This window comes from Scleropages formosus, chromosome 18 (genome assembly GCF_900964775.1).
Source record: "Scleropages formosus chromosome 18, fSclFor1.1, whole genome shotgun sequence".
Classification (NCBI taxonomy): domain Eukaryota; kingdom Metazoa; phylum Chordata; class Actinopteri; order Osteoglossiformes; family Osteoglossidae; genus Scleropages; species Scleropages formosus.
The window spans coordinates 18,896,039-18,922,378 of record NC_041823.1 but is presented as its reverse complement, the minus strand read 5'-3'; the positions used below and the strand labels follow the sequence as shown (position 1 = coordinate 18,922,378).

At 43.9% G+C, this 26,340-nt stretch overlaps 1 protein-coding gene across 6 annotated transcripts in view; it reads right to left on the bottom strand.

The window, feature by feature from the left end:
- The window catches only part of LOC108924543 (mucin-5AC-like), a 72,856-nt gene that overhangs the window by 10,396 nt on the left and 36,120 nt on the right, over positions 1-26,340 (bottom strand). For 5 of the 6 annotated variants that reach the window (XM_029260188.1, XM_029260189.1, XM_029260192.1 and 2 more), the window contains exons 1-2: positions 776-849; positions 504-530 (exon numbers count right to left, since the gene is read on the bottom strand). The exons of the other annotated variant lie outside the window; for it this stretch is intronic. In XM_029260188.1, coding sequence (XP_029116021.1) covers positions 504-530; positions 776-830 — 82 coding nt within the window. In that variant the 5' untranslated portion in view covers positions 831-849. Of the gene's footprint in view, positions 1-503; positions 531-775; positions 850-26,340 lie in introns of those variants that run through there. 6 annotated transcript variants of the gene reach the window in all.

The following is a 26,340-nucleotide window of genomic DNA, read 5'->3' as shown; positions in this document are numbered from 1 at the left end:
TTGTATTACTGCTTCATACTGTCTGTTGTAGAAAATATTCAGTATTTCGACCACTACTTGAAGAGCTGTGAATCTAAAACTATAGTTTTTATGACAACCTCAAAGTTATACACACACAATGTCTATAACAACTGGGTCATAGCGAACTGGAGCCTAACCCAGCAACACAAGGCGTAGGGCTGAGGAGACATACCCCGGACTGGATGTCAGGCACCCCCAAGCAAGACTCAAACCCGCTTCACCCCCCCCCCTTCAAAGTTGTGCAACAAATTTAAAAATTGTGTAATATTAATGTCTGTTTTCTTCTTCATCCATTGACTTAGATGGTCCTTTCCTGCTGCTTGCACAGAAAACGCAGAACCCTAAGCTTTCAACAATGTTAAATATGACTGTATTTCAAATTTATAATTACTCTGATGTGTTCATAATGTATATTCAGACTAAACTGAGGAAAATACAACTTTTCAAAGTGTATTTAATTCGATAGAAATATTGATACTGACCTTCTGCCTCACTTAGCTGGTTGAAATCTACCAGTGATAACAAAAGAAATGATCAATTGTGTGCAATGAAACATAATTTACAGTTAGAAATTCTTAGGGGAAACAGAACAACACTTGTCATTTGCACAAATTACATAAACACACACGCACGTTGACTGAAACAGCTTGTCCCAATTGCATGAACAAAAATAACAATTATGTATTACAAAAATTTGAAAATCAGCTTTTAAAATAATAAAAGAGCAGCAAACATGAAGCTTAGAAGAACTCACAGTTTAGGATGATGATGGAAATAATGACAGCAGTGGAGAGGAGAGATGGTGACATGTCTACTCAGGGACTCTGGTATGTGTGAGACAAGGAAGAAAGAGTTGTGTGTCTGCTGTGTGAATTAGGAAGTGGACTTGTGGTTGAGCTGGTACAACTTATGCTCTAGAGAATATATTGTAGATTCACTTGTCACTGCTCCAAGTAGTACAGAAGGCCTAATGTACGCTCAACTTTGGTTTAGCTGTGACTTAGTTTTCACATAGCTGTCTTATGAGTGCATGTAAAATGCGCACACATTCAGAAATATCACAGCACTACGAGCAAAAGCTTAAAGGAACGTGTGAGTGCTGCTTTATAAATAGGCTGGGGGTTGTCATTTCTAAGACAAATTTCTATTCCTCTTCCTTTGTTTGCATCTGTTCAGTCACCATCTACCACAGCCAAAATATAGCATCATCTTCCTGCATCAATAGATGCTCCCAACATGAAACTAAATGCTAGACATGTATATAACTACATCTGGGCTGTGATGTTTTATGTGGTACAATTAGTGAGTTGTAAGACTGCCCATCTTGTGGTCCTGCTGTGGTTGCAAGCTAAGCCATTAATGCGTATGGCGCAATGGCAGGACTCGAACCCCAGACCCACCAGAGAGCAGGACCTGGTCCAACCCACTGCGCCACGGCACCCCCCGCTTTCTTTAGTAATTCTAATCTATTTATGTGTGTGTGTGGAAGTAAAATCAAGTCAAGGCCAACTTAAAACAGCCATAAATTCAAATATATTGTATTTATTTTATATTTTTATATGTATTTAGAGCGGGGGGCGTGGTGGGGCAGTGGGTTGGCCCACAGTCCTGCTCTCCAGTGGGTCTGTGGTTCGAGTCCCGCTTGGGGTGCCTTGCGACGGACTGGCGTCCCGTCCTGGGTGTGTACCCTCCCCCTCCGGCCTTACGCCATATGTTACCGGGTAGGCTCCGGTTCCCCGCGACCCCGTATGGGACGAGCAGTTCAGAAATTGTGTGTGTGTATATGTATTTATTTTTTGATATTACATAATTTAAAGGATTATTAAAAGTAACACACTCAACATTATCATTCCACAAAGAAAACTGCTGAAACAAAATCAAGAAGAAAAACACAAACGCAAACCAAAGATGTGAAAAGTGAGAATAACACTAAAAACAAAATTTTGTGAAGGAAGTATTACACCAGACTCCTGGCCACACCTAGCTGTTAAACATGAGCAATGTATAAAAGTACCCACTGACAGCCACATGTTATTTCCTGTAAACTGACCACCACTTGACTTCTCTTTTGTCCAGTAGTTTCTCAGATGGGCTCATGTACAAGTCTTCCAGAGGAATCCAAGCCCAGATAGAACAGTAAATTTAGGATTTTCTCAAGCTCGAGTCTAGTCAGTTTAATATTTGTAACCTCAGAACAGAGAATGAGCACATCTGAAGAATATTCTGAACAGTTTGAGAGGTATTTGTGCTTTACTGAAAATATGCTAAAAATGTGGCCATTTATCTTTCCTTTATTGCACTTCAGCTGGCATGTCTGTATCTTCAATCTCTGTGTACTTCCAGCTGGATCCCTCAAAGGAAAGCTCAGCATGTGTTCCTAAGACATACTGGTCACCAAATTAATTGATTTGCCTAGATGTTGCGGTTCATACAGGTGTCACATGAAGGTCACAGTGAAGCATACTGGTCTCAAGACCAACATCGGCTACATGGGTCCACGGCTATATATACAAGAGAGTCAGGAATAAGACACTAATTTTTCTGCTGCAACTGAGCAACTACAGGACCTTGTAGAGTCTATGGGAGGCAATTAAGTAAAGGCCAGTAGAGATACGTAGACCGAGCAACTTAAACTCTCTCCCACAGCGCAACAATGATAACATACATGAGTGAATGTGAAAGCCAGCACTGAAGAATGACCTATGCCAATGACATTATTTCAGTCTGGACAGCTTTAAAATAGGAATCAGACATAACTTGTGTTGCTGAGTAATGAAATAATTCAGGCGAAAGTGAGATACCAATAGGATAATTTTAACATTCACTTCAGTAATGAAGTTTTAGGCTGCACGTAAGCTCTTAACTGCTCTGAACTCTGCAGCAGAAGGGTGTTGTAAGGTTTTTTTTTTATATTTATCTATTGCTCAAGAATTTGTGTAGCTGTTGGTTCTTGTACTAATTATCACTAGAAATTGTTGTACGAAATGTATGCATGTCTGTACTAAATTTTTATGTGGCCGAAATTTCAATATCGTCTGCAAAGGATACACATAGACCTGTAGAAAAACTAAATGGAACGTTTAAATTAAATTTTAAATTCAAATTTTATTTGAATACTTTTTTTTTATGTTCCCAGTACATCAACTTCTACATCAAGCATATGTCACTTTACTAATTTTCAAAAAATAATATCATTTTAACATAGTTTCTGAACTGCGCTCTCATGTGAACTGTGTAGTGTGTCTGATACTGAAAACAGTCCAGATAAATGCTGCTTCATCGGTAAGTCAGGGTGTCAGAACAGGAAGTGGCCAAGGAGCTCTACATCTATATGTCTGTTGAGTGTGCGAACAATCAGATAATGGCTTTGTAACTGTAGTTAATGTTCTGCATAGTTTTAGTATTTATTTATTATTTAGCAGACCCTTTTCTCCAAAGCGACGTACATCTTGTGGTGTTGAAATTTAGTAGTTATAGAAATTGTTAAGCACAGTAACTGGTAATATTTTTTGTACTGGGTTTAAGGCTGTGCTCTGTACTGTGGAATGTAAGACCATTGTAGGAGAAGCAGGCTATACCAGGCACCAGGTCAGCAGTCATCTGATAAAGGCAGGCTGTGGACACCAAGAGCATGTCATAAAAGGCTGATGGTCTTGCCTTGCCTGGAGCGAGGTCAGTTTAAGGTAAGCTAGTTGATGGGGGTTGGATGGTTTGGCTTTAGGGTGAGGGGTTTTGAAAAAGAAGCGGAAAGTTACTAGGCAAAAGGCAGAAAAGACTGAACACACCTGTTGCAACACGCCTGTAATGAATTATGTATGAGCTTGGGAAATAAAATCAGGCAATAAAGACTGATCGGTGGAGACACCCATCTGGAGCTCTCTCATTGGCCGATGTTGTTGTGAAAAGTCTTTGTGTCTCTGAGTGGGTTTCTTCAGTGTCTCCTACGGCTGAAACGGAAAAGGGAGAACTTTCTTTCACAATCTTATAGAAAGTGCAATTTGTGCATTACCTTAGGAGAAAGAGGCATAGCTGCAGATGTGTGATTCTTAAGTACAGTTAGTTTCTTTCACCATATGCACCGATGTTCATCACACAAGTAGTTACATAAAACTTTACCAGAATATCGATGATTCCTAATCACATGTGTAGTTTTTTTTTTTTTTTTTTGTGAGGTACATATAAACCTTTGCATTACATTGCAGGAGTGGCTCTGTAAAGAACTGATCCGAGGCATGATATGAACACTTATACCTTACATAAACTTAAGAGATCATCGGAGAAGTGAGTCCGGAACAGATTAGTTTTAAGACTCTTTTTAAAAGTGGACAAAGACTCAATAATTCTGAGTGGGGGTGAGGGGGTTGCTCCACCACGATGAAGCCAGAACTGAGATCCTCTGTGCTTTGCCTTTCGTGCGTGGGACCATCAAACAGGTAGATGTGGAAGAGCGTAGCAGTCTGGTTACGGTGTAGCGAATGATCGAGTCTTATAGATAGCTAGGAGCAGTTATATTGATGCATTTGTAGGCCATAACCAGAGTCTTAAATTTGATCAGGGCAGCTATGGGAAGCCAGTGCAGAGAAATGAGTAGAGGAGATACATGTGAACACTTCGGAAATTCAAACACAACTCGGGCAGCAGCATTTTGAATCAGCTGTAGAGGTTTGATGGCAGTAGCAGGAAGGCCAGATGAGACGTACTCCAGACAGGAAGTCACCATGGCCTGGACGAGTAGTTGCGCAGAGTCAGTTGTGAGGTAAGGACGGATCCTGCGGATGTTATGCAGGATGTATCTGCAAGACTGGGTTGTGGCTTCAATGTACTGAGAGAAAGATAGACTTGAGTCAGTCATCACTTCCAGACTTGTAGCCGAGGAGGTCGGCAAAATGAATGAGTTGTCCACTTTGATCGAGAGATCACGACAGGAACACAGGCCAGCTGGGAGGTGTAGGATCTCTGTTTTGGATAGGTTGAGTTGTAGGTGGTGATCAGACATCCACGCAGAGATGTCCAGCAAGCAGGCAGCGATGCACACGGAAATATCTAATGCTTCAGGAGGAAAGGAGAGGAAGAGCTTGGTATCATCAGTGTAGCAGTGGGATTTGAATCTATGGGAGGCAATGACAGGGCTGAGGGTGGAGTTGTAGATCAAGAAGAGCAGAAGACCCAGTACAGAGCCAGTAGGCATGAGAAGGTGACAAAGAGTCTGTGTTTTTTTTAGTTGCAGCCTATTTTGTTGTGGAAGAAAGTTGTTTCAGCTGAGGAGACGGCAGAGTGAAAAGTAGCTAAGAGTTGTTTCAGACATCCAGGTCCATGCAAGTCTTGGATTTATGCCATCTTCACTCTGCAGCTTGGAGTTCGAGTCCTGTTAGTATGTAATGTATTAGTCAGCCATGCAGTGGTACTGGGGTGTGCTGGTCTAGAAGATAGTGGACAGAGAGAGTCAAGAGAGTAAGAGTAAAAGGGCAAAGAGGAAAGTGTTAGTAGCATTGTCTGTTGATAGATCTGAGAATTGTGCAGCAGAAGGGAGAGCAGACAGCATGGCAAAGGCAAGGCAGGAAGGCGAGAGAGATTTTAAGTTACGGTGGAAGGTGACAATTGGTGCAGAAGAAGGAGAGGGCTTAGTGATGAAGCATGGTTGGAAGAAGATGAAGAAATGATCAGAAAGATAGAGCGAGGTAACAGAGGGGACAGGACAGCCGCAGTTACGTGAGAAAACAAGGTCAAGGCATTTGCCAGCTGTTGCGGGGGACTGGGACAGGAAGAGGTCAAAGGACTGCAGGAGCGGCAAAAGGCCAGTTGCATGAATGTCCTCGACATGCAGATTGAAGTCACCCAGCAGAATCAGCGGAGTGCTGTCCCCTGGAGAGAGCTTAACAAGACGTTGAGGTCATCCGGGAAGCAGCCAGGAGGACCGGGGGGGGCAGTACAGAACAACTACAAGAAGAATGGTTGGGGCAGTAATAGAGACAACATGCAATTCAAAGGAGGACAGGTTATGTAGGTGGAGAGGGAGAACAGATCCGCGGACTGGCAGTTCCAGAGTACCATGGAGAAAATGAAGCAGGATGGAAGGTTTGACAGACGAGGATAAACCAGATTACTGTATCAGCGGGAGTGTCTGAGTCTCTGGCGGTGCTGTCGATGCACAGTTCGGTTGCTATAGACAGCTTTGATGTTTGACGCATGATCCCTCGCGGAACACGATGGTGATGGCAGACTTCACGTAGTGGCGGCAGCCTCCCACAGGTGGACTCCCACAGGTAGACTCCCTTGTCTTTGCACCAAGGGGCTACCGCTGCAGGTCATCAGGTGCTATTTAAACCAGGCTAATATCTAAAAGCAAACCTTGTCTTTATAAGTGTTTTCTAATGAAAATCTTTGTCTCTTACTGTACTGTGAATATTTATAACAGACTTTGATAGCTGTTTTTCTGTTTATCGAATTGGCTGCCTGACAGCCATGCTGTCTCTTGCCCCAACATCCTGAATGCAAAACATTCCACAGCTGTATATACTTAGTAATTAATAAATTAGAGTATATAAAAATGCATATAAAGATGGACATGGATAAATTACGTAAATACATTTAAGAACAAATTAAAACTTTTCAGAGAACTTACATTGCATCAGTGCAACGAACGGGAAACGAAAGACATGAATGTGGGGAGGGATTCTGCAGTTCTGAGGGGCAGATGGAGCTCATTCCCCCACACTGGGGCCAAGATTGAAAACAGGCAGGCTTTAGATTTTGGAAGCCTTGTGGTGGCTGTGTCGCCATGCAGCCAGAGATGGAGAAACACAGCACTGCTGTCGTTATGTAAGGACTAAGCTCAAGTCATGCTTCAGCATCAGTGCTTTTCAGTATGGTTCACAAGGTGGAGGAAGGAAGATGAGACAGGAGATGTTGCAGCTGCATGAAGTGCGGTCTGAGATGTCTGTGCTGAAGACGAGGTGTTTGCAACATCCAGTGGAAGGACCACCAGAAAGAAAAAATATTTTAAAAACACTTTAGTATGGAGCCCTGGAGGTGCCATCAAAAATTTTACAAAAAGGTTAACTTCTTCGTGTGCGTATTCAAACTTTGCTGTGCGAACGCAGTTTTTTGCATGCATAGTTTACTCTTCTCTTAATCATGATTTACTATGTCGTGTGTATGTGATACTATCTTCTGCAGTGTTTCAAAAAATAGCTTTCTGACGGCACTTTCTGGCCTCTGTTAAGAATACGGTACCAACACTATAAATTTTCCCTCATATTGCAGTAGTTGAATTTTTTAATAGTTACCCAGCCCTTTTTGTAGAATTAGTTTCATGAACAGCACAGAGTCAGGACAACATATGGGCAGGGACAATGCACTGAGAAATTGCAAAAGCATCCACATAGAGCAAGGGAGCAAAGGCTCAATGTCAAAAGTTTACAGTATGTTCACAGTCACTTCCTGTACATTTCCAAGTTCCCAACGAAAGCATGCACTTTGTATGTCTGTACTCTATGAATTTATATATGTGGGTGTATATATATATATATATATATATATATAATATATATGTGGCAGGTCTGGGGTTCGAGTCCTGCTTGGGACACGGTGACCCTGTCTTTCTCCCTGTGTTTGCCTCCCCCGCCATGCAGAGGAAGGACCTGGCAACCCACCTCTGTTTCCTCCCTTGACTTGCCTTGAAAAGCCCGCGAATGGTCGCTATGGGGTCGGCTTCGACTCGGCACTTACCATACCATGCCATAAATATATAGCAACTTATCCTGCCATGTAAAAATGCATTTAAACCTCTAATACTTGCTGTATTATTATGGCTCAGGTATCATCTGAATACTGGAATTCTACCATTTTTACATGTTTAGGAAATTAGGCAACATGTGTACACCTTTTAGCAGTAAAACAACTGACACAGGGATAAACACCTTGTTTTTACTGTGATTTACCCATGTATGCAGCAGAGGGATGGGGGCATGGGGGTGCGGGGGTGCGGGGGTGCGGGGGTGCAGTGGGTTGGACTGGGTCCTGCTCTCCAGTGGGTCTGGGGTTCTAGTCCCGCTTGGGGTGCCTTGCGATGGACTGACATCCCAACTGGGTGTGTCCCCTCCCCCTCTGGCCTTACGCCCCGTGTTGCCGGGTTAGGCTCCGGTTCCCTGGGACCCCATATGGGACCAGTGGTTCAGAGAGAGAGAGAGAGAGTGTGTGTGTGTGTGTGTGTGTGTGTGTGCGTGCGCGTACTCGCGTGCAACAGAATGTTTGTGTAATAATTCAGCAGAAATACTTAGAGCAATGGTACTACAGTAGGAAGTAGGTTTGAACCCAAGACCTTCAGACTGCAAGGCAACAGTGCTAAGCTGCCTGTTTCAGATATTAGATGGTGTCATTGTTCTGCTGAAGTGAGTTGAGCACTTATTTCTGAAACTGGTGACAGCAGAAATTCTGCTCTTTGGTCACTGAACACAATTGATTGTCTCAAAACCTATCAGATGGTTTTATGTTCCAGTTATTATCTTCAAGTAAGGGTACGTCTTGTTCTACCTCCCAAGCTGTATTCAGTGTGGTCAAACAAGCTGGGCTACCAAAATGGAACTGAGCCATAGTAGAACATAAGAAATGTCACTTGATGACCAAATGAAAGAGCTGATTCTAATTCAGGCGCATTTGGTCATCAAGTGTACAGCAGAAAGGCTTAAGTTCATTCCAGACTGAAAGCATGCTTCTGCTGCAGAACCTGCAGCCCTCGTTTCCTTTTTACATCTGTGGTTATGTCAACCTTTTAACTTCAAACTCTCATTTCAAGCTCATTTTTAAAACTGTCAGTCACTTACATTGTTTATCCAGCATATTCCGGACTTCAGCAGCAAATTTTGTTTTTCATGTTGCCTCTTGTATTAGATATTAGATATCATATCTGTTAGAGCGGATCATGCTTTAATACTGACACTAACATAGTTACTGTTTCAACAAGCCAAAGACAATAATATTCTCTTCTAACTGCCTCCTTGTGTTATGAAAATAAATTAAGTTGCAAACAGAAATCAAATTACAAATACTTTACTTATACTTTGCAAGATGAGAAGCCAGATGTTTAAAGCAGATGGTTCATAATTTCTCAAAGGTCATGAAAAACGTATTGAAATGAAAACGACTGTCTGTTATGTGGGGGTGCGGTGGTGCAGTGGGTTGGACCGCAGTCCTACTCTCCAGTGGGTCTGGGGTTCGAGTCCCGCTTGGGGTGCCTTGTGACGGACTGGCGTCCCGTCCTGGGTGCGTCCCCTTCCCCCTCCGGCCTTACGCCCTGTGTTGCCGGGTAGGCTCCGGTTCCCCGTGACCCCGTAAGGGACAAGCGGTTCTGAAAATGTGTGTGTGTGTCTGTTATGTCAAGGAAACAAGATTGGAGAATCACTGACTTGTAACCAGCTGCAGGTGTCAAGACAATGAGAAAATGTCCTTGGTCCCTCTATACCTTGTGCAGATGTAGATGACCTTCATGGAGGAACTTTACAGTTAGAACAATGATTGAGTGTGTCTTTTATTGTGAACCACTATTATTGCACGCTGGCATAGGCCACTCAACTAATTGGGTGGCTTGGCAAGGTAATTTTGTGTTTGTAACTGAAGGTTAACAGTGAAAGGGTCTGAAAACTTGTGCTAATAGCATGTTTCATTTTTAATTCTGTAAACTTAGTTTAATTTTGAGTAGTATTTGGAATTCAAATATCACATGCGAAGAGATAATCAAAGCATTTTGTTATCCAGTAAAATATGTGGTTTTTGTCAATGGTGTGAACATTTTTACAAGGCACTGTATGTGGCATCCAGGCCAGAGACTGAGTATTATTTGTGGGTTGCTGTTTCTTTATGTTACTGTTCTTTAATACTGGGAAAGTATACAAAGTTTTGGTAGAGGGGTTGCTTTCTAACCAAGAAAATTAATGGTAGTGTAAGGTTGCACTTTACCTAGAATAGGCGAGGTAGTGTAGGGGGTTACTCTTTAACCAGTAAAGATGAGCACTGGTGTCACTCCACACTCCTCGGTGAAGGTAGTGCTGACGGAGAGAGAGCTTCGAACCAAACGTTGCTTGGATGGAAATGTCACTGGTAGAAACACAGTACAAGTGAAAGGGTTTAACATTCTCATCAACAGTTATATTTAAAAGTTCAAAGAGAAAGAATCATAACACAAAGCACAAAAACAGAATGCATAAGGGCTATACATCTGCTAGCCTTCAATTCAAAAACTTTTACAACATGCATTTACTTTTTTTTAGTCACACTTAGGTCCTCCTTATATACACCACAAGAGGTAACCTTTGTACATATACCCCATGATACCCTTTTCATAACTTACATTTATTCATTTAGTTAATGCTTTTCTCCAAAGCAACTTACAATTTTAAGGTCACAATTATTACATGCTTACAATCATTTATACAGCTGGGTAATTTCAATGGAGTAATTTAGGGTAAGTACCTTGCACAAGGGTACTACAGCCAGAGGCAGGGATTGAACCAGCAATTGTTGGAACCAAAGGCAGTAGCGCTAACAACTACGCTACCAGCTGTCCATGCAATTTCTACTATTACTTCTCGTAAACGCAGATTAGGTGTTCACCTGACACACATATAACATAATTAACAGATATGAAGTCAGTTACATATGTCAACATTTCACACCGCAGTTGCGAGCACGTATTGAACTACCCTGAAATAATGCTACACTCGTGAGGAAAGGGCAGCCAGTTCCCTTGAGGCACTAAAGCCGCTTCACATGCATCGTTTCATTTGTCATCGAAGAGACAGCAGGAACGGGATTCAGGGCAGGGCGCTGTGGTAAACCCCAAAGGTCAACACTGCATATATTCCTGGTTACAGAAACAGTTCTTCTTTCCTGATAAGTGAATAACTGTAACTGTTAGCTGTAGCAACATGATATAACTGCAAAACATTTGGAGGAATATGAATTCTCTATCTTTGGGCATGGCCTCAGATCATAGGCACAACTATATTAGACATAACAGTTTGATAGGGAAGTGCATGCAGTTCTGCAGTTATGCTACACATAGGTGGAAGATTCAAGAGAGGCCTCCTTATCAGACTGTACAACAAATGCAACAATAAATATAATTTTATGTGCTACCTACAGACAGCTTGAAAACTTTAATTTGACCGTCGATTGAATTTTACTTTTAAGTGCAAAGCATATTTAGAGACAAGTTAAAGTGCTTACATAGTAATCATGTAAAAATGTATATGTAAAATATGATCCAGATCAAGTAATATTATGCTGATAAAAATAATTATGAACATATACTTATGTTTTATAGGGGTTTATGAGATTAAAATTTGCAGTTTAATATGATTTGAGGTTTTCCCTTAATGACAATGTAAGAATATCAACCAGTAAAGAAAAGCCTTTAAAATATACAGCAAAGAATCATTCGGCAACTGAAAACCAGCTCATGGGACCCCATGCAATCCATGTGGCTTCATCAAACGCCAGGTTACATTAAACTCAGTGCTGCAGCAGAAAACCAGGTACTGATGAGCTGAGATAGATGGTTCTTCCTTAGGGGCAGCACAGGTGTGATATTCATCAGGCTGGACAAGAGGAGACACAGATATACAGTTAATGCTTAAAAACTGATTGTATGAGCGTTCTCGTAAACATTCATACGGTGCAGGTTGTGTACATACTGTACTCTCGGATGGTATTGGAGTATCTTTCTGCTGTTTCATTCCCATTCAGTTAACTGTTCCTGTATTGCTGCAGCAACATTTACTCCAGCAGTTAGAAGCCTCTCCTGGGTCTCCCCATAGTTGACAGGAGGCATTTTCCATGAAAAGGACGAAACCACTACCACAGTGCGATAGTCGGAGGTCATAAAAATCTCATGTTAGTGAAGTGAACTGCAAGTTAAAGCCTAGTTTTGTATGTGGGGAAAACAAAAAAAAAAATTGCCTATTAAAACGTTAAAATTATTTTAGCAAACAAGCTGTGTAATACTGATACCGTTTGGGTTGTGTTTGAAGGGAGTCGGACATAGTGACTCCCTGGACATGAGTTGGGGATTCTGTGGGTCTTGTGTTCTGTTAAGCTGGGTTACTGTCTTTTTTACCTTTGTTTGTTCCACTGAAGGGGCTACATCCCCATTTTGGCACGTTTTGTTTCTGAATAAAGCACTGCTGATATATATAGAGGTGGAAGACAAATATAAAGAGGTGAAAAAAACCTGTTTTATATGTTTAGTCGAAAGTAACTCACCTGAAGAACGTGGTTATTTATACATGTGGTAACAGACAGTAGTGGTACTGGAGTAGGACCCTTCTGGATCAACCTGAGAGGGGAGAGCAACACCAGTTGCTCCAGTTACTTTTTAAAATGTAGCACAGAATTCCACTGGAAATATGATTATCCAGAATTAGCCATGAATTTCGCAACTTTTTAAATATTCAGCTCACTGGTCACTAAATGGAAACAAAAAGTAAAGTACTATTTTTGGCCAAGTAAAAAGTCTGCAGCTGAAATGTTTACTGATGTAGTGCAACAAAGGACTGATGACACAGCTCTGTTTATATTTAGCGTCACCAATTTTCAAATCCTGAACTGAAAGGGTAGTGTAGAAAAAACTGGATAAGAGTTGGATGGACGTACATTAACATAAAAAATAATACAAGTGATACTGTTCAAACCTTTATTGTGACTACTCGAGTTTTTACATACTGATTTCTTGTTACTCTTGTGTATTTTTAAAAAATGTATTAGTTTTTATTCTGCTGTTAAAGGGTATCATTGTAAAACATTTTCATGGTTAAAATATGCAGCTCAAACTGATGTCTTGTGGGGTGTTTGCACATAACAGCCACTTACACTGAGGCTCGTTGGGTTCATCTCTCCGATCCCTGTTAAATGATTTAAAAGAAACATAAAATACTGTTCTCAACTAGCTTACAGCATTTTTTTCTGAATGGGAAGAAAAATAAGTCAGAAAGCATAAGGCAAGTTATATATAGGAACCTGAAGAAAATTCACAGATCAGTATGACAGGAATAATGAACCTCGCCTGGAATTTCTTATTTCCTGGGACATAAAATAAGCTTCATCTTTTTTGATATGGATGGATGGATGGATGGATGGTTTTTGTGTAACTGCTGCAGAAGGATGTACTCACTGTATCTCATGGCCAGACACACAGCTGTCATTCCCAGCACAAACAAACCTACTACAGAAGCCACACTCAGCAGGAACATCGTCAGGGTGTAAGCTACTCTCAGCACGAACACATCTGCTGTGGAAATCACACCTGCAGACAAAGAAAGTTGGTGAAGTGCCACTTGGTATAAGACAAGGAGCTACGCAGCACCAGGGTGGGAGTTACTGGTGTGTCCTGGCCCTGGTGTCTGTAAAGGTAAGGGTGCTACAAGGGCAGTCATCCAGACACTTCATCACTTAGAATTTTCCAAGGTTTTCCGCATAAACATATTCCCATGCGCAGCCATTCTTCAGTTTACAAACCCAATTTGTTACTGGAAATCCATTCCATCAGGTATGTAAATCGGAATGACAAATATCATTATTCCACTTAGGGAAAATTCTCATTCCAAACAGTACCTAAATACACCTAAAAAATCTGTCCTTCATCCCATCTTCCTTTAAAATCAAACATCTAATTATCCTGCAAATGACCACTAGGCTTCTCTCCTCTCAGTTTCTTCATATAACTAATTCACGATCAAAGGAGTAATTTTTGGTACTGGGAACATTTTTGCAAAATGTTCACGCCTTCCTCTTCAAACATACAGTACATAAATACATACATGTATATAGAGCCATGCATTTTATTGCAATATCTGTAATTATTTAATAACAGGTGTTAATATATGCAGCGGGTTTGGCCGGGGCCTCCTGTGTGGTGGGTCTGGGATTCGAGCCCTGTGTCCCGTGCCCTGTGCTTCTGGGCTAGGCTCTCGTTTACTGTGACCCCGCTTGGGACAAGTGGTTTCAGACTCTCTCTGTGTGTGTGTGTGTGTGTGTGTGTGTGTGTGTGTGTGTGTGTATTACACTTTGTAAATCATTCAACATTCTCCTTTAAACTGGAATTTGTATTTTTGTTCCTCCAGCTCTTGTTTTTTTATTGTATTTTTATACTGCTCTCCTCTTGTTGTCTTCTGTCCTACTGTATTGTGCTAACACAAAAAAAACAGAAGGTGAAGGGAAAAGGGAGTTAAACACAGCTTGCACACTCTCTAGTGGAGGTGATGTGAAATGGGCTGTACAGCGAGAGAAGTTGAAATACAGGTATGAGTTGAAGCACAAGGTCTTCGAACAAAGTAACCTTGCTCGACAAAAAGGTTTTGATGCAACAAACAAAAGATTAAACCTCATGTTGAAGGTAAAATCCAGTAAAACCAAAACAGAACATGCACCATAGTTGGTCCAAATGAAAAAGTGAACAACAGAAAAGAAAACCTTTTCCCCCTAAAAGCAGCAACTCTATGAGCTGCCCCACACGCACACACACACACTCACCCATTCACACTCTGTGAGCAGTTCGTATCACCAATGTGCTTGAACTGCATGTCTGTGGGAGGAAACCAGAGCGCCCAGAGAATACTCACACAGACAAGTGGAGTACATGCAAACTACACACGGATAGAGAAGGGGATCAAACCCAGTCTCTCGCACCACCAAAACACTGTGAGGTGACAGTGCTACAGGCTGCACCAACATGCTGCCTCAAAACTCATGTTATAAAGAAAAACACAATATTTTGTAGCGTTAAAATGGGACTTTTTAAAAAAAATTTTAGAAGCAGATGGTTTATGCTTTTTTCCAGAACTTTTGTTGAGAGAGTTAATAGGTTTTTTTTTTTTTTTTTTTTTTAAGAACTGGACTTTTTGATTATTAAACTAAAATGTATTTAAAATTTTAAAGCATGAAATATTGCTAAAATTGTGAACAGGTAGATTTCATATTTACATACACATGCATTAAAGTTATGATAGTAGCAGTTTAGGAATAATTGTAAATACTGCATAATTTTCTTTATTAGGTTTATACAGAGTAAATTTGGAAAGCAAAGCAAAAGCTTTAAGTACACATTTTGTATGATTCTTTGGATTCAGACTTACTATTATGGGTCTTTTCCTGTTACCTAGTAGTTTCTCTGTTTATGTATGTGTATGGTGTGTAAAAGAGTGCGTTTTCTTTTTGACCCTACATTGTCAGGATAATTCACAAGTCACAAACACAAAATCATAACTCACCACACTGTGGAATCACTGTGGTATCAGAAGTCGGTGCGGAGCTTGTTGTGGAAACTCCTGGGGAAGAAACTGTTGAGGGATGCAGTCATTATACCTGTTTCTCTTCAAGTAGTCCTGACTAAAAGGCCTGATCAAAATTCATACATTATTACTGTTTTAAATAATCTCAAATACTGAGAGAGGTTCACTACAAAAAATAACAAATCTGAATGGTCACCGTCATGTTTGCTGGGGCAAGGAGATGACGGACTCAAGTGCAGGGCTATTAACCGGGGTTTTATTTACACGAAAGGGCAAGCAAAAGAGTAGTCGATGAAACGGGCAAGGGTCGGGTTGTCGGTAACAGGGCGAGACAGGAATCGTAGTACACGGTAGACAGGCAAGATGTCAGGAAGTTTGAGATGAGGTGCATAGAAAACACCAGTCGAGTGGGAACAGTGGTTGCTTTTTTCAGAGGTTCTGCAACGGGGAACCCTCTGATGCTGCCTTATCTGCTGTCCATCAACGGGCAGCGGGTGCCATCGATGAGCTGGCTGGCGAGGGCACGACAGTCACCTTTCTAAAAGGAGGTCTTGTAGTTTATTCTCCAAAAACAAAAAAGTTCAACTGAAATCACCATATCAGCCCAAATGCCCATGATGAATGTATGAAAACGAACTCGAAGAACATCCATCCATCCATCCATCTTCCTCCGCTTTTATCCGGGGCCGGGTCGCGGGGGCAGCAGTCCGAGCAGAGTACTCCAGACTTCCCTCTCCCCGCACACCTCCTCCAGTTCCTCTGGGGGAACCCCAAGGCGTTCCCAGGCCAGCCGGGAGACATAGTCTCTCCAACGTGTCCTGGGTCTGCCCCGAGGCCTCCTCCCGGTGGGCCCGGAACACCTCCCTAGGGAGGCGTCCAGGAGGCATCCGGAAAAGATGCCCGAGCCACCTCAACTGGCTCCTCTCGATGCGGAGGAGCAGCGGCTCTACTCCGAGCTCCTCCCGGGTGACTGAGCTCCTCACCCTATCCCTAAGGGTGCGCCCAGCCACTCTGCGGAGGAAACTCATTTCTGCCGCTTGTATCCGCGATCTCATTCTTTCGGTCATGATCCAGAGTTCATGACCATAGGTGAGGGTAGGAACGTAGATCGACCGGTAAATTGAGAGCTTCGCCTTACGACTCAGCTCCCTCTTCACCACAACAGACCGGTACAATGACCGCATTACTGCGGACGCTGCACCGATCCGCCTGTCAACCTGCCGCTCCATTTTTCCCTCACTCGTGAACAAGACCCCGAGATACTTAAACTCCTCCACTTGAGGGAGCAACTCCCCCCTAACCCGGAGGGAGCAATCCACCTTTTTCCGACTGAGAACCATGGCCTCGGATTTGGAGGTGCTGATTCTCATCCCCGCCGCTTCGCACTCGGCTGCAAACCTCCCCAGTGCACGCTGCAAGTCTTGACTTGATGAAGCCAACAGGACCACATCGTCCGCAAAAAGCAGAGACGAGATCTCGCGGCCACCAAAACAGACACCCTCCGTTCCCTGACTGCGCCTAGAAATTCTGTCCATAAAGATAATGAACAGAATCGGTGACAAAGGGCAGCCCTGGCGGAGTCCAACATGCACCGGGAACAGGTCTGACTTACTGCCGGCAATGCGAACCAAGCTCCTGCTCCGGTCATACAGGGAACGAACAGCCCGTAGCAACGAGCCCCGAACCCCATAATCCCGAAGTACCCACCACAGGATGCCACGAGGGACACGGTCGAATGCCTTCTCCAGGTCCACAAAACACATATGGACTGGTTGGGCAAACTCCCACGAACCCTCCAGCACCCTAGTAAGGGTATAGAGCTGGTCCAGTGTTCCACGGCCAGGGCGAAAACCGCATTGCTCCTCCTGAATCCGAGGTTCGGCTATCAGTCGGATTCTCCTTTCCAGTACCCTGGCATAGACTTTCCCAGGGAGGCTAAGGAGTGTGATCCCCCTGTAGTTGGAACACAATCTCCGGTCCCCCTTCTTAAAAAGAGGGACCACTACCCCGGTCTGCCAGTCCAGAGGCACCGTTCCCGAACTCCACGCGATGCTGCAGAGGCGTGTCAGCCAAGACAGCCCCACAACATCCAGAGACTTGAGAAACTCGGGGCGGATCTCATCCACCCCCGGAGCCTTGCCGCCGAGGAGTTTTTTGACTACCTCAGCAACTTCAGCCAGGGTAATGGACGAGTCCCCCTCCGAGTCCCCGGCCTCAGCTTCCTCTACGGAAGGCGTGTCGGAGGGATTGAGGAGATCCTCAAAGTACTCCTTCCACCGCCCGAGAACATCCTCAGCTGAGGTCAGCAGCGCATCACTTCCACTGTAAACAGTGTTCGTGGAACACCGCTTCCCCCCTCTGAGTCGCCGGACGGTTTGCCAGAATCTCTTTGAGGCCGACCGAAAGTCTTCCTCCATGGCCTCACCGAACTCCTCCCAAGCCCGAGTTTTTGCCGCGGCGACTGCCAGAGCCGCGCTCCGTTTGGCCCGTCGGTACCTGTCAGCTGCTTCAGGAGTCCCATGAGCCAGCCAGGCCCGATAGAACTCCTTCTTCAGCTTGACGGCATCCCTTACTTCCGGTGTCCACCACCGTGTTCGGGGATTGCCGCCGCGACAGGCACCGGAGACCTTATGGCCGCAGCTCCGAACCGCCGCACCGACAATGGAGGAGCGGAACATAGTCCATTCGGACTCAATGTCCCCCACCTCCCTCGGGACCTGGTTGAAGCTCTGTCGAGGTGGGAGTTGAAGACCTCTCTGACAGGGGCCTCCGCCAAACGTTCCCAACAGACCCTCACTATGCGTTTGGGCCTGCCAGGTCTGTCCAGCTTTTTCCCCCGCCATCGAATCCAACTCACCACCAGGTGGTGATCAGTTGACAGCTCAGCCCCTCTCTTCACCCGAGTGTCCAGGACATATGGCCGAAGGTCAGAAGAAACGACTACAAAGTCGATCATTGACCTCCGACCTAGGGTGTCCTGGTGCCAAGTGCACTGATGGACACCCTTATGCATGAACATGGTCTTCGTTATGGATAAACCGCGACTAGCACAGAAATCCAATAACAACTCACCGCTCGGGTTCAGATCAGGGAGGCCGTTCCTCCCAGTCACGCCCCTCCAGGTATCACTGTCGCTGCCCACGTGGGCGTTAAAGTCCCCCAGTAGAACGACAGAGTCCCCAGTGGGAGCGCTTTCCAGCACGCCCCCCAGGGACTCTAAAAAGGCCGGGTACTCTACACTGCCGCTAGGCGCATAAGCACAAACGACAGTGAGAGACCGTTCCCTGACCCGAAAGCGTAGGGAGATGACCCTCTCATTCACCGGGGTAGACTCCAACACATGGCGGCTGAACTGGGGGGCTATTAATAAGCCCACACCAGCCCGCCGCCTCTCACCTTGGGCAACGCCAGAATAGTGGAGAGTCCACCCCCGATCGAGTAGAGGGGTTCCAGAACCCAAGCTGTGAGTGGAAGTGAGCCCGACTATATCTAGACGGTATCTCTCAACTTCCCGCACCAGCTCAGGCTCCTTCCCCGCCAGTGAGGTGACATTCCAAGTCCCAAAAACCAGAGTTGGCGCCCGAGGTTTGGGTCGGCCGGGCACTCGGCCCCGACCACCGCCCAAATCACAATGCACCGGCCCCTTACGGTTTCTCCGGCAGGTGGTGAGCCCACCGAAGGAACTCGAAGAACAAATATAAAAAATATATTTTTATAAAAAATATAAAAGTTTTGTCCATGCTAATGGTGTACATTTTGTCTTTATGTGTGATTATTAACTATTTGAAAATGAAATTAAAGGGGTGTATAGCCAGTGTAGGAAAGAATATACCTTGTGTTGGAAATTCTGTCTCAGAAATGGGGTCAAAAGTCATTAAATGTGCAGTAAGCAGAAAAAGTACTGAATTCCAAAGCTCAAAATAGAGCAATAATGTAACACGCACGCATTTTCTGAACCACTTGTCCCATACAGGGTCGCGGGGAACCAGAGCCTACCCGGCAACTCAGGGCATAAGGCTGGAGAGGGAGGGGACGCCAGTCCATCGCAAGGCACCCCCAGCGGGACTCAAACCCCAGACCCACTGGAGAGCAGGACCCAGTCCAACCCACTGCGCCACCACACCCCCAATAATGTAACAATTACCCAAATAAAGTTTACAATGTCACAGAAATGAGAAACAAAGAATAAAACATGGAATAAATACATGATGCTGCTGATACTGACGACTATTATTACTGATGCAAAAAATATCAAATTTTTGGGAAAATAAATGCATAACCAATACAAAAATTAAAATATAACTCACTTGATTGGGGAATCTCTGTGGTACTAGAAGTCAGTGCCCAGCTTGCTGTGGAAACTGCTGGGGATGAAGGAGTTTAATAAAGTTAAAACAACATCATTATTATTATTATTATTATTATTGTTATGGTGGTTGTGGGTCACTGTCATCCATCTGCCCCCTTATTGCTTCGCATCACATCACTTTGCGTTTCAGCATAACTTAGTTCTGATATAGATAAGATGTCTTGTGTTTGGTCATTGTCAACAACAGCTGCAGAAAATGTGTGTGTGTGTGTGTCTTGTGTTTTCAAACACTGTTTTGGAATTAGCCTTGGATTCTATTTGTACCTGTTGATTTGTTATTTGTCTAAAAAAAAAAAAGAAAATCAGTGTGCCTAGTAAAACAAAGATATGCACTCTGGTTCCTCCTACTGATACCAGAGCTGTCAATGTAAAGGAGCCTCAGTTATTAGTTCTTTAATCCTACTATAGTTACACACACACACACACACACACACACACACATTTTCTGAACCGCTTGTCCCATTCGGGGTCACTGGGAACCAGAGCCTAACCTGGCAACACAGGGTGTAAGGCTGGAGGGGGAGGGGACACACCCAGGATGGGACGCCAGTCCGTTGCAAGGCACCCCAAGCGGGACTCGAACCCCAAACCCACCGGAGAGCAGGATCCGTTCCAACCCACTGCACCATAGCGCCCCCCGTTATAGTTACTACTAGTTCTAAATTTTGTCATTATGTGTGATTATTAACTATTTGAAAATGAAATTAAAGGGGTGTATAGCCAGTGTAGGAAAGAATATACCTTGTGTTGGAAATTCTGTCTCAGAAATGGGTTTAGAAGTCATTAAACCTGCAGTAAGCAATTCCAAAGCTCAAAATAGAGCAATAATGTAACAGTTACCCAAATAAAATTTACATTGCTGCAGAAATAAGTAACTAATAATAAAGTATGGAATAAATGCATTATTCTGATACTGACGATTATTATTAATAATAACTAATGCAAAAATGTCTAAATTTTGGGAAAATGTAACTCACTCAATTGGGGAATCACTGTGGTACCAGAAGTCACTGGACATCTTGTTGTGGAAACTCCTGGGGATGAAGCTGTTAAAACATTATTATTATGGTGGTTGTGGGTCACTGTCATCCATCTGCCCTCTTATTCCTACACATCACATCACTTTGCCTTCCAGCATATTTCTAGCTGTACTAGAAATAAGAAGCTGTCTCACGTTTTCAAACACTCTTTCGGAATTAGCCTTGGATTCTGTTTGTTACATGTTGAGTTGTTATTTTTTGGAAAAAAAATTCAAACAGTGTGATTTGCAATAAGAGGGGGGTGCGGTGGTGCAGTGGGTTGAACCACAGTCCTGCTCTCCAGTGGGTCTGGGGTTCAAGTCCCGCTTGGGGTGCCTTGTGACGGACTGGCGTCCCGTCCTGGGTGTGTCCCCTCCCCCTCTGGCCTTACGCCCTGTGTTACCGGGTAGGCTCCGGTTCCCAGTGACCCCGTATGGGACAAGCGGTTCTGAAAATGTGTGTGTGTGTGTGTGTGTGATTCGCAATATTAAAATACGCACTCTGGTTCCTCCCACTGATACCAGAGCTGTCGATGTGAAGGAGGTTGTTATTAGTTCTTTGTACAATATTAGTAATTAGTTTTATTTCTACCATATAGTACAGTCCAGACGGATACAGTAAAGTATAATTACATAACTATGTATTTCTGCCTTTTACCAGAAATGTCTGGTTTGAATGGGCAGTTTGTTAACCAAAACAAGAATAGGTAAATAATGTTTTAATGCAATGACAGAAGTATTCAGTAAGTTTTTGAAATGCGACAGTGACTCACCTGGTACAGAATAGCTGTCACTGCGTGGAGAGAGATGCTGTGTGTCTGTTTCCACACTGTAATCACAGCTCACATTCCTGCTGCCCACAGACTGAAAACGCCTCTCGAGATCATCACACTTTATGTAAAAATGACATACTGTTGATCTAGCCCATGTTGAAATGAATGGCTCAGGTGTGTCTCCTGTGTACAGGTAACATTTGAATTTCTTCTCCATTGACCTGTTGATCTGACAGGGCACAGTGACAGTCTTGCCATTACTGAGAGTATTGACACTGACCACTGGTTTCACTAATTCTCCTGTAGAGAGAGGAGACACACAGACAAACTTCACCAATCATAAAAAAATTTGACATATGCATGCTATAAGTAGTGTATCATCTATTCTACACATTGATGCAATGACCACAAAGAGATTAAATGTAGACATTTAATTTCAGAGCTTACATATTCATTATTTACTGGAAGACATCAACTATGCTTTTCCGTTCCACTCAAAGTATTTGGAGCGAGCACATACATGCAACTTCATCATACATAAATAAAACAATTGACAGTATTTTGTAGCTTACAAATTGAGTCTCAATATTGAAGAACAAATAAAATTAAGAAATGTAAATCAGGACCCTGTATATAATGATTATGCTGTGTTGAAACATGAAGAATCAAGGCACTTTACCTGAAGAATAGTAACCAAATATCTTCTCTTACTTAATTACTCTAATCATCCAAACCGTTTTTATAACGCTTGTCGTCAAAAGCTTAAGTTTCAAGTTTATTGTCCTAGCTACAAGTACCGTGTACAAGTATCATGAAATTCTTTCCTTGAATGCTTCTCCACAGACTATGGATTAAGACAAAGACAATAGAAATACTGCACAAAAGAAAACAATGACAATGGTAATGACAGTGAGTAATGCAAATAGCAATAACAATAAATAACGGTAACAGCAATAACAATAATATCAGTAGACAGCCAGAGAACTCAGAACATGAGAATGCTTAAAGTGACTATGTGATCTAACAATGTGCTTGGGTGGAGCAATCCAACTCTAGTTACTGAAGGTGGCACATTGGTGAGTGTTGTATACTCTTACAGCACTGGGGTAGGAGCTGTTCCTGTACCTAGCTGTGCGGGTTCGAATAGACCTGAGCCGTTTTGCAGACAGCAGAGGAGAGAAAAGTGATCGTGTGGGGTGACTGTGATCATTCATGATGCGCATCGTCTTTCTGGGGCAGCGTGTGGTGTAGGTGTCCTGGACCGCTGGTAGCTGCATGCCGATGATTTCCTGAGCTGTTTCGACCACCCTCTGTAGGGCGTTCTTGTCCTGTATGGAGCAGCTGCCGCCCCTGGATGTTATACACCCTGTGAGGGCGGACTCCACAGCACACCTGTAGAAAATGGTGAGGACCGTAGTGGACATCCAGGCTTTCTTCAGACGCTTGAGGAAGTGGAGACGTTGATCGGCCTTTTTGATGGTTGATGCCGTGTGCTCAATCCATGTGAGTTTGGCAGTGAGGGTGACTCCTAGGAATCTGAAGCTGTTGACCCTCTCTACAACGTCCCCTCCTATGTATATGCGTGCGTGAGCCATATCCTGTTTTTCTGAAGTCAATCACCAACTCCTTAGTTTTACCGACATTGAGGGACAGGTTGCTGTCCTGAAACCACTCTGCCAAGAGCCTCTCCTCCTCTCTGTAGGCCATCTCATCGTTGTTGGTGATAGCCTGCAATGGCGGTATCATCAGCAAACTTTATGATGGTGTTTGAGCTATGCCTGGCCACACAGTCATGTGTGAACAAGGAATACAGCACTGGGCTCAGGATGCTTCCCTGTGGAGGGCCAGTGTTGAGGATCAGTGGGGAGGAGGTATTTCTGCCAATCCGCACACGCTGGGGTCTGTTGGTGAGGAAATCCAGGGTCCAGTTGCACAATGTGGCACTCAGCCCCAGACCTAGTAGTTTGTGGATCAGCTTGGTTGGGATAACAGTGTTAAATGCCGGGCTATAGTCCACAAATGATAGCCTTGCATAGCAGAATGGTGTGAAGTGTGTGATATTGCATCTTCAGTGGATCTATTGTGGCGGTAGGCAAACTGCAGTGGGTCCAAAGTGTCTGGGATGGTGTCCTTAATGTGTCCCAGCACCAGCCTCTTGAAGCATTTCATTGCAATGGGGTCAGTGCTACTGGGCGATAGTCATCAAGGCAGTTCACTTTGTTTTTCTTAGGAACAGGGATAATGGTGGTGTTTTTGAAACAGGTGGGTACAGTTGAGCTTTTTAAGAAGCTGTTAAATATGTCCGTGAAGACGACAGCTAGTTACTCACTGCATGTTTTTAAAACTTGCCCTGAAATTCCATCTGGACCCGTAGCTTTGTGGATGTTGACTCGGCTAAAAATTTTTCTTGTCACTGCCACAGAGACAGCGAGACTGGCGTTATCATGCTGCGCTGCGGGGATTCGCACCGGGGGGTTTGGTTCGCGAACTCGAAACGGCCATAAAACGCGTTCAGTTCGTCACGGAGAGACGCAGCGGCACCTGTCAATGTCCGCCTCCGTGGTTTATAATCCGTTAAAGTTTGGATCCCCTGCCACAACCTACGTGCGTCTTGAGTGCAGTTAAACTGATTCTACCTTCCTGCTGTATTCCCGCTTTGCGCTGGCGATGGCTTTGCAGAGAACGTACTTACACATCTTGTATGCACCCGTGTCTCCGGACTGAAACTCGCAGGTTCGCGCACAGATCTTATTTTGGATTTCAGCGGTAATCCACGGTTTTTGGATAGGGAATGAGCGGACTGTTTTCTGTGGTACGCAGACACTTATACGGTACCATATGAAGTTCGTGACCACTGTGGCATACTCGTCCAGATTGGAGGATGAGTTTCTGAATATGTCCCAGTCCACGGAGTCGAAGCAGTCCTGGAGCCTTTCCTCCGCCTCTGCTGTCCAGCGCTGCACAGTGCGTGTCACAGGTTCCTCTTGCTTCAGTTTCTGCTTGTAGACCAGGAGCAGTAGAATCGAGGCGTAATCTGGCTGCCCGAGGTGCGGACGCAGTAGGGAGTGGTACGTGCCTTTGTGTGAAGTGTAGCAGTGGTCGAGGGTGTTTGAGCCTCTGGTGGGGCAGGAGATGTGCTGATGGTACTTTGGGTACACATTCCTGAAATTGGCTTGGTTAAAGTCCCAAGAAATAATGGACAAGCCATCTGGGTGCTTGTTCTCATACTTAGTGACGATGTGGTACAATTCGTTCAGAGCACCGTGTGTGTTCCCTCGGGGAGGGATGTAAAATGCGGCCATGAGCACAGTCGAGAACTCCCTGGGCAGGTAGAACGGTTGGCATTTGATCAGAAGATATTCAAGGTCCGGAGTGCAGTTCTGTGCAATCACTTACACATTCGTATTACAAGCATCATTAATAAGAAAGCATATGCTCTCTCCTCTTTTTTTCCCAGATGAATCAGTCCGATCTGCCCGGTATTTTGAGAACCCCTCGGGCTGGACCGCATGGTCTGGCATGCTGGCATGGAGCCACGTCTCCATAAAGCAGAAAACACAGCGGTTCCATAAGTCTCTTTGGAATTTAAGTCGTCCTCTGAGATCGTCCAGTTTATTGTCCAGAGACTGAACGTTGGACAGGAAAATGCTGGGCACCGGAAATCGTAGCCCATGGCGTTTCATTCTCAGCTATACGCCGGCCCTGTAGCCTCGTTTCCGAGCTCGCATCTGCGCGGTCCCAGGTGGGTCACGGTCATGATGTTCGCAGCAGAACAAAGGTAGCAAGTTCAGCTCTCTAACGTTAAGAATTGCATCTAATCGCACTGTTTCACGTATTTGCAAAAGTGTTTGGTGGTGAGGGAGGTGCGGTGGCGCAGTGGGTTGGACCACAGTCCTGCTCTCCACTGGGTCTGGCGTTCGAGTCCCGCTTGGGGTGCCTTGCGACGGACTGGCGTCCCGTCCTGGGTGTGTCCCCTCCCCCTCCGGCCTTACGCCCTGTGTTACCGGGTAGGCTCCGGTTCCCCGCGACCCCGTATGGGACAAGCGGTTCTGAAACTGTGTGTGTGTGTGTGTGTGTGTGTGTTTGGTGGTGATAAGTAATAAGAGAGTAAACTGGCTGGAAGGATAGTGACACAAACAAAACAATATACACTAAACTAACAAGTCTACGAGGATCAGCAATCAACACGTCGCCACGTGCCGGCGCCATATTAGTTAGTACTTATATGGCAAAAGTGAATGTTTTCACCTGCTACTGAGACAGATCCACTTTATAAGAGTGTTTTGATCTGACTGCTTAGATCCAAATTTGTAACATTTTTGAAATCTTGAAATCTTTAAAATTCAGGAAGGTGTATGTGAATAATTTTCATTTTAAATAAGAATATATATGTGTGTGTGTATATATTTATATATATATATATATAGAGAGAGAGAAATTTGTCTTTGAAACCAAATTTTAAAATCAACACTAGATAGAGTCACTTCTGCTTTACTCTTCAATGACCTTTGTCTTACGAAGAGCAGAATTTTTTAATAACATTAAAGACATTCTGAAAATCTTGGTACAAATTTGATTCCTAATCTTTAGGATAAACATTTCTTTAAAATGTTGAAAACAACATAATAAAAAAATTTTAATATAAGTAAGAGCCCAGGTGAACTGACCTTCTGTTCCAGCGACTTGAATATAACCTGAGAATGATTATAAGAAAACAATCTTGAATTAAAGAAGTCATATAGGACAAAATACAATAGTACATTTCCTGTGCCAAATACATTTTGGAATTCCTAGCAGTAACACTGAAAAGGATTAAAACTTCCTAAAAACATCCAGATCAGCTTTGATTACAGGTATATGAAGCAGCACTGAACTATG